At 44.5% G+C, this 12280-nt stretch overlaps 1 protein-coding gene across 1 annotated transcript; it reads left to right on the top strand.

Moving 5' to 3' along the window:
* Nucleotides 1–11897, top strand: LOC129859074 (trichohyalin-like). The gene is made up of 14 exons (XM_055928431.1): nucleotides 1–569; nucleotides 795–1050; nucleotides 2868–2922; nucleotides 3021–3055; nucleotides 3149–3221; nucleotides 6405–6563; nucleotides 6660–6777; nucleotides 9002–9052; nucleotides 9215–9292; nucleotides 9429–9485; nucleotides 9669–9728; nucleotides 9836–9888; nucleotides 9996–10101; nucleotides 10463–11897. The coding sequence occupies exons 1-14, from the start codon at nucleotides 537–539 to the stop codon at nucleotides 10811–10813; spliced, it is 1485 nt and encodes a 494-aa protein (XP_055784406.1). The 5' UTR covers nucleotides 1–536; the 3' UTR covers nucleotides 10814–11897.
* The last annotated feature ends 383 nt before the right edge of the window (nucleotides 11898–12280 follow it).

Below are 12280 nucleotides of genomic sequence, written 5' to 3'. Positions count from 1 at the left end.
GCCAATAATTTATTATGTCACTGTTGTTAGCTAGCTACTTGATTGAAAAATATCCATTAGCTAGCTACAGTAGCTAGTCAGTTTGCGATCCCGGTTTAGCTAAAGTTAGCTTGGTCGCTAACTAAGAAAGATAAGCAGCAACATTGCTATAATACGAGCTGAAAACTGATCACATTTTCCTGTTGAAAAAGAAGGACAGCTAAGTTAGCTATCTACCGTTACTACTTAGCTGAGTTTTTTTTAGCTTAGTCTTTGGAGGCTTGGTTGTTAGTGTGATGGCATAGGTGATGTTTATACTGTGACGTCATAAACGCCTACATGGACTGAACCTATTTATTTGGAATTGTTTTTCGAGCTCTTGAATGATCTAACTCTCCTAGTAGATAGCTACCGACCTGTCTTTACTTCCTGACTTGTCATTTGTAACAGCACACTGTTTCAACTGATTTGATTTGAAAAAAGAAATATCGTCTGAAATGGTCTGAATCTATCAAGGGGGACAGAGATTTTTAGCGGCATTGGGGCTTTGAGGGAGAATGCTGCGCAGGGCCGTCTCCTTCCCCATTGAGGTAATATAGCTAGAATTCGTTCATATTGTGCCAACATTTAAAAAAAAAATTGTATATTGCTTTGGCAACATTGGGTTATTTCAGTTTCATGTCAATAAAGCTCACCTGCATACTGTACTAGTAGTCTGCCATTTATCTTAACAGCCATGTATTTGTTAGCACGTTCAGAGATGTGTATGTAGGCGTAAAGCCTTTCAAGATTAAGTTGTTGTGGTTCTAATGTAGGTGGGGCGGCTGCAGCAGCTGGGTCTATTGGACTATGCCTCCCACGGTGTGACATCATGCTCGGTGCTCGACCTCCCGTCTCTCCACCGAGGTCACCAGGGTTCACGACAACGGGAGGATGAGTGGCAGGGCCGGTACCAGGGGCCTGCCGAGGCTGGCCAATGTGAGGATGAGCGGCAGGGCCGGTACTGTGGGCCTGCCGAGGCTGGCCAATGGGAGGATGACGGTGGGTTAGTGGTCACACCCTCTTCTAATGGTGAGTACCGACTCGTAGAACAATATACAATTTTGTCCAACTTGGATTATTTACCTTCTCAGCTCAGCTCAGAGAGTGGGAAGTGGGGTGGAACTGGAGTCTCAGCTCAGAGAGTGGGAAGTGGGTGGAAGTGGGGTCTCAGCTCAGCTCAGAGAGTGGGAAGTGGGGTGGAACTGGGCTCTCGGTTGTGAGAGTGGGAAGTGGGGTGGAACTGGGCTCTCAGTTGTGGGAAGTGGGGTGGAACTGGGGTCTCGGTTGTGAGAGTGGGAAGTGGGATGGAACTGGGTTCTCGGTTGTGAGAGTGGGAAGTGGGGTGGAACTGGGGTCTCAGCTCAGCTCAGAGAGTGGGAAGTGGGGTGGAACTGGGGTCTCAGCTCAGAGAGTGGGAAGTGGGGTGGAACTGAGGTCTCAGCTCAGAGAGTGGGAAGTGGGGTGGAACTGGGCTCTCGGTTGTGAGAGTGGGAAGTGGGGTGGAACTGGGGTCTCGGTTGTGAGAGTGGGAAGTGGGGTGGAACTGGGGTCTCAGCTCAGAGAGTGGGAAGTGGGGTGCAACTGGAGTCTCAGCTCAGAGAGTGGGAAGTGGGGTGGAACTGGGTTCTCGGTTGTGAGAGTGGGAAGTGGGGTGGAACTGGGCTCTCGTTTGTGAGAGTGGGAAGTGGGGTGGAACTGGGTTCTCGGTTGTGAGAGTGGGAAGTGGGGTGGAACTGGGGTCTTAGCTCAGAGAGTGGGAAGTGGGGTGGAACTGGGGTCTCAGCTCAGCTCAGAGAGTGGGAAGTGGGGTGGAACTGGGGTCTCAGCTTAGAGAGTGGGAAGTGGGGTGGAACTAGGCTCTCGATTGTGAGAGTGGGAAGTGAGGTGGAACTGGGACTCAGCTCAGAGAGTGGGAAGTGGGGTGGAACTAGGCTCTCGATTGTGAGAGTGGGAAGTGGGGTGGAACTGGGCTCTCGTTTGTGAGAGTGGGAAGTGGGGTGAAACTGGGGTCTCAGCTCAGCTCAGAGAGTGGGAAGTGGGGTGGAACTGGGGTCTCGGTTGTGAGAGTGGGAAGTGGGGTGGAACTGGGGTCTCAGCTCAGAGAGTGGGAAGTGGGGTGCAACTGGAGTCTCAGCTCAGAGAGTGGGAAGTGGGGTGGAACTGGGTTCTCGGTTGTGAGAGTGGGAAGTGGGGTGGAACTGGGCTCTCGTTTGTGAGAGTGGGAAGTGGGGTGGAACTGGGTTCTCGGTTGTGAGAGTGGGAAGTGGGGTGGAACTGGGGTCTTAGCTCAGAGAGTGGGAAGTGGGGTGGAACTGGGGTCTCAGCTCAGCTCAGAGAGTGGGAAGTGGGGTGGAACTGGGGTCTCAGCTTAGAGAGTGGGAAGTGGGGTGGAACTAGGCTCTCGATTGTGAGAGTGGGAAGTGAGGTGGAACTGGGACTCAGCTCAGAGAGTGGGAAGTGGGGTGGAACTAGGCTCTCGATTGTGAGAGTGGGAAGTGGGGTGGAACTGGGCTCTCGTTTGTGAGAGTGGGAAGTGGGGTGAAACTGGGGTCTCAGCTCAGCTCAGAGAGTGGGAAGTGGGGTGGAACTGGGGTCTCAGCTCAGCTCAGAGAGTGGGAAGTGGGGTGGAACTGGGGTCTCAGCTCAAAGAGTGGGAAGTGGGGTGGAACTGGGTTCTCGGTTGTGAGAGTGGGAAGTGAGGTGGAACTGGGACTCAGCTCAGAAGTGGGAAGTGAGGTGGAACTGGGCTCTTGAGGTGTCAACCATGCAGTAGTAGGCAGATTCATTGACAGATCAGGGATGTATGTGTAACACATGGTCCCTCCTCTTTCCTGTCCCCTGTCTAGGTAGCACCAGGGGACCCAGATGGAGGGATATGTATGCCAGCTCAGACCAGCTAAGGTGAACATACACACACACACACAGTTATAGCCATAACCTTCATCTATCTGCTCAAATCTGTGTGTTCACACATTTCGCTGCTCTGTGTGTGCGTTTAGGTCAGACTCAGTGGAAGATGGCTATGATTATGAAGGTGAGCTTTTCATTGGTTATTGGCTGCTCTTTACGACCAATTCAAATGTGTGTGTGTGTGTGTGTCTGTTTTGATGTTTTGTGCGCGTTTCAGAGGGGAAGCAGAATGATGAGTCTGTCAGGCTGTACGTGTCAGAGGAGGAGAGAATCCTCAACTCTGCAGACCTGTAAGTGCCTTACACCCAGACAACTCCTAGCAAATCAAATTGTATTTGTCACATGTGCCGAATACAACAGGTGTAGACGTTTATGTGAAATGCTTACTTACGAGCCCTTTCCCAACAATGCACAGTTAAAAAGTAAGAAAAATTTGCTACAAAAATAAAGGAAAGAGTTACACAATAAAATGACAACCAGAATATATACAAGGAGTAACGGTACCAATGTGCAGGGGTACGAGGTAGTTGAGGTGATTGAGGTAATATGTACATGTAGGTAGGGGTAAACATGACTAGGCAATCAGGATATATAATAATCAAATCAAACTTTATTTGTCACATGCGCCTAATACAACAAGTGTAGACCTTACCGTTAAATGCTTACTTACAAGGCCTTAACCAACAGTGCAGTTCAAGAAGAGTTCCAGATTTTTTAAACCAAATGAAAGTAAAAAATTATAAAAAGTAACACAATAAAATAACAATAACGAGGCTATATACAGGGGGCACCGGTACCGAGTCAGTGTGCGGGGGTACAGGTTATTTGAGGTAATTTGTACATGTAGGTAAGGGTGAAGTGACTATGCATAGATAAAAAATAAAAAAGCTGAGATAATAAGCAGAGTAGCAGCAGCCTATGTGAAAGCGTGTCTGTGGCTTCAATATGTGTGCGTGTGAGAGTGTATGTAGGTGTGTGTTGGAGTGCCAGTGTAGAATGGGTATAGTCCAGTCTAGAGGTCGACCGATTATTATTTGTCAACGGCAATACCGATACCGATTATTGGAGGACCAAAAAAGCCGATACCGATTGATCGGACGATTTTTTAAAGATGTATTTGTAATAATGACAATTACAACTACTGAATGAACACTTATTTTAACTTAATATAATATATCAATAAAATCTATTTAGCCTCAAATAAATAGCCCTTTCCCAACAATGCACAGTTAAAAAGTAAGAAAAATGAAACATGTTCAATTTGGTTTAAATAATGCAAAAACAAAGTGTTGGAGAAGAAAGTAAAAGTGCAATATGTGCCATGTAAGACAGCTAAGTTCCTTGCTCAGAACATGAGAACATATGAAAGCTGGTGGTTCCTTTTAACATGAGTCTTCAATATTCCCAGGTAAGAAGTTTTAGGTTGTAGTTATTATAGGAATTATAGGACTATTTCTCTCTATATGATTTGTATTTCATATACCTTTGACTATTGGATGTTCTTATAGGCACTTTAGTATTGCCAGTGTAACAGTATAGCTTCCATCCCTCTCCTCGCTCCTACCTGGGCTCGAACCAGGAACACATCGACAACAGCCACCCTCGAAGCAGCGTTACCCATGCAGAGCAAGGGGAACAACTACTCCAAGTCTCAGAGCGAGTGACGTTTGAAACGCTATTAGCATGCACCCCACTAACTAGCTAGCCATTTCACATCGGTTACACCAGCCTAATCTCGGTAGTTGATAGGCTTGAAGTCATAAACAGCGCAATACTTGAAGCATTGCGAAGAGCTGCTGGCAAACGCACGAAAGTGCTGTTTGAATGAATGCTTACGAGCCTGCTGCTGCCTACCACCGCTCAGTCAGACTGCTCTATCAAATCATAGACTTAATTATAACATAATAACACACAGAAATACGAGCCTTTGGTCATTAAAATGGTCGAATACGGAAACTATCATTTCGAAAACAAAACGTTTATTCTTTCAGTGAAATACGGAACCGTTTCGTATTTTATCTAACGGATGGCATCCACAAATCTAAATATTGCTGTTACATTGTACAACCTTCAATGTTATGTCATAATTCTGTACTATTCTGGCAAATTAATTACGGCCTTTGTTAGGAATAAATGGACTTCACACAGTTCGCAATGAGCCAGGCGGCCCAAACTGCTGCATATACCCTGACTGCTTGCACGGAACGCAAGAGAAGTGACAATTTCCCTAGTTATTAGAAATTCATGTTAGCAGGCAATATTAACTAAATATGCAGGTTTAAAAATATATACTTGTGTATTGATTTTAAAGAAAGGCATTGATATTTATGGTTAGGTACATTGGTGCAACAACAGTGTTTTTTTTCACAAATGCGCTTGTTAAATCATCACCCGTTTGTCGAAGTAGGCTATGATTCAATGAGAAATTAACAGGCACCGCATCGATTATATGCAACGCAGGACAAGCTAGATAAACTAGTAATATCATCAACCATGTATAGTTAACTAGTGATTATGATTGATTGATTGTTTTTTATAAAATAAGTTTAATGCTAGCTAGCAACTTACCTTGGCTTCTTGCTGCACTCGCGTAACAGGTAGTCAGCCTGCCATGCAGGCACCTCGTGGAGTGCAATGTAAGGCAGGTGGTTAGAGCGTTGGACTAGTAACCGGAAGGTTGCAAAAACGAATCCCAGAGCTGACAAGGTAAAAATCTGTCGTTCTGCCCCTGAACAAGGCAGTTAACCCACCGTTCCTAGGCTGTCATTGACAATAAGAATGTGTTCTTAACTGACTTGTCTAGTTAAATAAAGGTGTAAAAAAAAAAACGATTGTTATGCAAACTTGAAATCGGCCCTAATTAATAGGACATTCCGATTAATCGGTCGACCTCTAGTCCAGTCAGTGTACATAGAGACAATGCAAAGGGGGGGTCAATGCAAATAGTCCGGGAAGCAATTTGATTAACTGTTCAGCAGTCTTATGGCTTGGGGAAAGAAGCTGTTAAGGAGCCTTTTGGTCCCAGACTTGGCGCTCCGGTACCACTTGCCGTGCGGTAGCAGAGAGAACAGTTTATGACTTGGGTGGTTAAAGTCTTTCACTATTTTTAGGGCCTTCCTCTGACACCGCCTGGTATAGAGGTCCTGGGTGGCAGGGAGCTTGGCCCCAGGGATGTACTGGTCCGTACCCACTACCCTCTGTAGCGCTTTGCGGTCGGATGCCAAGCAGTTGCCATACCAAGAGGTGATGCAGCCAGTCAAGATGCTTTCAATGGTGCAGCTGTAGAACTTTTTGAGGATCTGAGGGCTCATGGCAAATTTTTCCAGCCTCCTGAGGGCGAAGAGGCTTTGTCGTGCCCTCTTCACAACTGTGTTGGTGTGTTTAGACCATGATAGGTCCTTCGTGATCTGGACATCAAGGCTGTTGTGATAGCAGTTTGTGTACTTACCACTTTCTAACTTGTGTGTTTGTAGGAGTTCAGAGGAGAGGCGTGATGTTCTAGCAGAGTTGGTGTATTCCCGAAGCAGACTGAAGCAATTGAACTCAGAGCTGCAGAGAACAGTAGAGGTAGCCGATGACAACAACACACTGCTACGCACCGAGAACACTGCCCTGCGCAACCAAGTCAAAGGGTAACCATATTAGCAACCACACACACTGCCCTGCACAACCAAGTCAAATGTAACCATCAATCAGTCAGGCTGTTCATGATTATTTGTGTTTGTCAGGATGAAGCAGTCGATTCATGATGCAGAGCAGCTGATGGATGAGCTGGAGGAGATCCGGAGCCTATTGGTTGAGAAAGACGATGCTACGGGCAACCTGGAGGCCTACATCAAACAACTGGTGGTTAACCAGGAAGTGGTGTACAGCAATAGTAAACAAACCATCAGTGGAGGCTGCTGAGGGGAGGATGGCTCATAATAATGTCTGAAACGGAGCAAATGGAATGGCATCAAACACATGGAAACCATATGTTTGATGTATTTGATACATACATGATTCCGTTCCAGCCATTACTACGAGCCCATCCTTCCCAATTAAGGTCCCACCAACCTCCTGTGAAAACCATATATATATATATATATTAGAGGGGCGGCAGGTAGTCTAGTGGTTAGAGTGTTGGGCCACTAACCGAAATGTTGCTGGATCAAATCCCAGAGCTGACGAGGTAAAAATCTGTCGTTCTGTCCCTGAGCAAGGCAGTTAACCCATTGTTCCCCGGGCACGAAGACGTGGATTTCGATTAAGGCAGCCCACCTCACCTCTGATTGAGGGGTTGGGTTAAATGCGGAAGACGCATTTCACAACTGACTAGGTCCCTATATATACAGTTGAAGTTGGAAGTTTACATACACCTTAGCCAAATACATTCAAGCTCAGTTTTTCACAATTCCTGACATTTAATCCTAGTAAAAATTCCCTGTCTTAGGTCAGTGAGAATCACTTTATTTTAAGAATGTGAAATGTCAGAATAATAGTAGAGAGAAAGATTTATTTCAGCTTTTATTTCTTTCATCACATTCCCAGTGGGTCAGAAGTTTACATACACTCAATTAGTACTTGGTAGCATTGCCTTTCAATTGTTTAACTTGAGTCAAACGTTTCAGGTAGCCTTCCACAAGCTTCCCACAATAAGTTGGGTGAATTTCGGCCCATTCCTCCTGACAGAGCTGGTGTAATTGAGTCAGGTTTGTAGGCCTCCTTGCTCGCACATGCTTTTTCAGTTCTGCCCACACATTTTCTATAGGATTGAGGTCAGGGCCTTGTGATGGCCACTCCAATACCTTGACTTTGTTGTCCTTAAGCCATTTTGTCACAACTTTGGAAGTATGCTTGAGGTCATTGTCCATTTGGAAGACCCATTTGCAACCAATGTCTTGAGATGTTGCTTCAATATATCCACATCATTTTTCTTACCTCATGATGCCATCTATTTTGTGAAGTGCACCAGTCCCTCCTGCAGCAAAGCATCCCCACAACATGATGCTGCCACCCCCGTGCTTCACGGTTGGGATGGTGTTCTCCGGCTTGCAAGCCTCCCCCTTCTTCCTCCAAACATAATGATGGTCATTATGGCCAAACAGTTCTATTTTTGTTTCATCAGACCAGAGGACATTTCTCCAAAAAGTACGATATTTGTTCCCATGTGCAGTTGCAAACCGTAGTCTGGCTTTTTTATGGTGGTTTTGGAGTGGTGGCCTCTTCCTTGCTGAGCGGCCTTTCAGGTTATGTCGACATAGGACTCGTTTGGATATAGATACTTTTGTACCTGTTTCCAGCATCTTCACAAAGGTCCTTTGCTGTTGTTCTGGAATTGATTTGCACTTTTCGCACCAAAGTACGTTCATCTCTAGGAGGCACAATGCATTTCCTTCCTGAGCGGTATGACGGCTGCGTGGTCCCATGGTGTTTATACTTGCATACTATTGTTTGTACAGATGAACGTGGTACCTTCAGGCATTTGGAAATTGCTCCCAAGGATGAATCAGACTTGTGGAGGTCTACAATACTTTTTATGAGGTCTTGGCTGATTTCTTTTGATTTTCCCACAATGTCAAGCAAAGCGGCACTGAGTTTGAAGGTAAGCCTTGAAATACATCCACAGGTACACCTCCAGTTGACTCAAATTTTGTCAATTAGCCTATCAGAAGCTTCTAAAGCCATGACATCATTTTCTGGATTTTTCCAAGCTGTTTAAAGGCACAGTCAACTTAGTGTATGTAAACTTCTGACCCACTGGAATTGTGATACAGTAAGTGAAATAATCTGTCTGTAAACAATTGTTGGAAAAATTACTTGTGTCATGCACAAAGTAGATGTCCTAACCGACTTGCCATTTCTTGTTAGCAGGAAATTTGTGGAGTGGTTGAAAAACGAGTTTTAATGACTCCAACCTAAGTGTGAACTTCAACTGTATATATATGACAAATAAACCACCCAACTGAACACACCTGATTTGACCAATCACCTCACCAACTGAGCTAATTTGTAAATGTGAAGTAACTTGGAAAGAAAGTATTGATAAAATGGTGAGAAATACAATGGTTTTCATCCCTCGTTCTGGCAGGAGAAAGAGAAGGAGATTTTGGAGGACCAGATCGAAACCATCGGCAGTGAGGTATGATGACCTAACCCTTGACCTTTGACCCTGTTAGAACAAACAAACTGAACGTTTCACTGGCCAGCCAATATGGAGGCATAATACACATTGTTGTCAAAACATAACAGAACGTTTCTATTCTATTCTCTCTCGTTCTGTCTATCTGTTTCTCACCCCTAGATGTCCCGTATTATACCAGACAGAGCCACTGACAAGAAGAAGATCGTTAACCTTAGCCAGGCTCTACAAGCCTTACAGGTAACTCACACACACACACACACACACACTCAGGGGTATCCTACCACCAGATCAGAGGGGGGTAATTTTGGTCCTGGGAGGCCGCATGATTTTTCCCAGCCCTAATAGTAACTAGTAACGTGTGTGTGAGAAACAGCTTCGGCTCGAGGAGAGCAGACTCGCTTTGGATCACAGGGATGAGGTCCTACGTAAGGTAGGCGAAACCTACATATTGAAGATGATGTTTACATTTGAAATATGCCCTAAATACCCAATAAATGTACAAGTTTTTCTTTAGACATGCCACATGGATTGCCAGTTTAAATGTGGTCCATTGCAGTCTATTAGCTGGCTGGCCTTTGCTCAACATAACTTTGTGTGCACGTGTATCCTTCAGAAGGACTTTGTAGTTGAGCAGCTGGAGCAGTCCCTTACAGAGTACTCCTCCATTGCACAGGTACATCACACACACATTTTACATATGCCTGATACAGACCTCACACACACACATATTTAACTGATATACACTCTGGGCTTTATGTGTGTGTGTTTCTCTGTTCTCAGGATCTGAAGGAGAAGATGAAGGATCTGCAGAGCCAACTGGCAGAGGCCCTAGTGTAACTACACACACAATCATAACATCCCTCACACACTCTCTAATTTTGTCATGTTTGTAATAGCTCATACCCTCTCTCTCTTTCCTCATGTCTTTCTCTGTCTGTAGTAATGGAGGAGAGGGGGGTTACATGGCATTAGATGGAACTCTGTCTGAAGCCACTCAGCGCTCCATCTCTCTAGCAGAGGAACTGGGTCTACTGCCATGCATGATGGTGGGTCACATACACACACACATGACCGATCATGGCCGAGTGTTTGTCTCCACTGTGTGGTGATCAAGTAGTACTACAGGACAGTGTGAGTTTAGGGTTAGGTAGGGCTTAGCTGGGAGAGTGTTTTCGCGCCAGTGAATGAGGACAGGCTGACCGTAATGGCTGGAATGGAATTTATGGAACAGATTAAAACATGTGGTTTCCACATGTTTGATGTGTTTGATACCGTTCCATTAATTCCTTTCCAGTTTTGTAATGAGCCCATCCCACAGCTTTGCACACATGCACACACACAAACACAGACACACACCCTAGGGGAGAGACGCTGTTGCTTAATGCGTGTGTTAATTTCCTACCCCAGGAGGACTCCTCTGATGAGGTGCAGAGGGAGGAGAAGATAGAGGAGGAGCAGAGAGTGGAGGAGAGGGTAGAAAGAGAGGCGGATGAGAAGAAAGAGGAGGAGGTGATTAAGGAGGAGAAACAGATGCTAGAGGAGAAGAGTGGTGTGTGGTCAGATATGGTGAGAGGTGTCCGAGCAGCAGGAGGTTTCACCCTGGGTTTCCTGGTTCCTCTGGGTGTCCTGGTCTCCATGGTCCCCGGCTGCTACGACCACTGTACAGGACTCAGCTTCACCAACACTTTCTGGTCTACAGCCAGATACCTCATACAGCCATACTGCAATGTGCACCACATAGGCCTCCCCCCGCTGTAATACACACCAGAGGGAGCTGGTGGGTGGAGCTATAGGAGGCTTATTGTAATGGCTGGAATGGAATTATTATCTACTTACCAACCTACACGCATACCTACCTACATAACTACCAACATACACGCTCACAGACTTAAACATGAATACGCACAATAATACAACTCAAACCCTGATCATCAACCCTTCCAGGTTTCTGTCAACTAAATAAACTGGAATACGGCATCATACATGGACAACTAGTTGTATTTTAAATGGAAAAGGTATTTTACAATATGTTTTACAATATGTATTTATTTGTTATGAACATTTTAAATGACATTTTAAAGGTTGGACTCAATGTTGTTCATGTTTTGTTATTTTTTGGTCTAATTTCTGTATAGTGTTCTGTACAGTACAGAAATTCACTGCCACGTCATAGTCTACTCTGTCATTTAATAATTTTATTCGTAACATTCTTGTTTTCCCTGGTTTGAATTTAAAATATTATTTACATTTAAATAAAGAGACTTGTACAGTAAGGTCGAAGATTTTTGATAACTAACCCAAGATAGACTAGAGCCTGTCGTTTCCAATGGGAGTAAATTAATCATAGTGGGCAGAACTAGCAAGGAGGCGGTCAGAGCCAAGCACTAGCTAGTGAGATCCTATTGGCGTGTTCTGGCATCTATTTGCATATGTCCGTTAGGGAACGCCTACTTTGAAGTGCAAGTGTACAATAACTCAAGTTGCCCTTGCGCTCCGAAACAAAGCAATTTTTTCAACTTTGGCAAAGTATACAAAAGGCAGTTCACTCTGTTACAGATTCTAGTTTTGGAAACAGAAAACTGTATGGAGATCAAATGTTTCACTGATGTAATTTGAAGAATGTTGGCCAAAATCCACCTCCCACTGGGTTTCCTCATCACAATATTTGGTAGTGAGTGGAAACGCAATCCGGGTGCTTAATATTTATACATCTGGTGAAATATTTTGATCATTGTTCTATATGTGGTTGTAACGTGTTTGTCTTTCCATTTCATGTCAAAATCTGGATGTAACAAAGAAAATGACGAGAATGTATTTAGAGCTCGGCACTTTATAATCTTAAAACCCGCAAATGATTTACCTCTGGTTAATTCAGGGGAAAGAATAGTTTTGGGATAAACGCAGAAAATAAGTTTAGAGGTTAACACAGGCTTAGGAGATCTTATACGTTTTGTTCTATGATATCATTAAATTAAAATTACCTTCGTGATTTATGAAGCGTTTGTTTAAAATTACAAATATGCTTCAAAATTCACAAAAAGACGCCATCGCTGCAGCTAGCGACTGGAACGAGCTGCAATAAAGTTTTATCTCAATCTCTTAATTCAAAGGCTCAATCATGGACACTCTTACTGACAGTTGTGGCTGCTTTGCGTGATGTATTGTTGTCTCTACTTTCTTGCCCTTTGTGCTGTTGTCTGTGCCCAATAACGTTTATACCATGTT

This window comes from Salvelinus fontinalis, chromosome 7 (assembly GCF_029448725.1).
Source record: "Salvelinus fontinalis isolate EN_2023a chromosome 7, ASM2944872v1, whole genome shotgun sequence".
Lineage (NCBI taxonomy): Eukaryota > Metazoa > Chordata > Actinopteri > Salmoniformes > Salmonidae > Salvelinus > Salvelinus fontinalis.
Note: the sequence above shows the minus strand (reverse complement) of the source record. Positions and strands in the feature narration are given on the sequence as shown.

Bases quoted from the DNA above. Each gene is read 5' to 3' on its own strand.
- LOC129859074 (XM_055928431.1), top strand. From the start codon at position 537: ATGCTGCGCAGGGCCGTCTCCTTCCCCATTGAG. The intron at 3,056-3,148 runs GTGAGCTTTTCA...TGCGCGTTTCAG, and splicing joins AGATGGCTATGATTATGAAG to AGGGGAAGCAGAATGATGAG. The intron at 9,053-9,214 runs GTATGATGACCT...TCTCACCCCTAG, and splicing joins TCGAAACCATCGGCAGTGAG to ATGTCCCGTATTATACCAGA.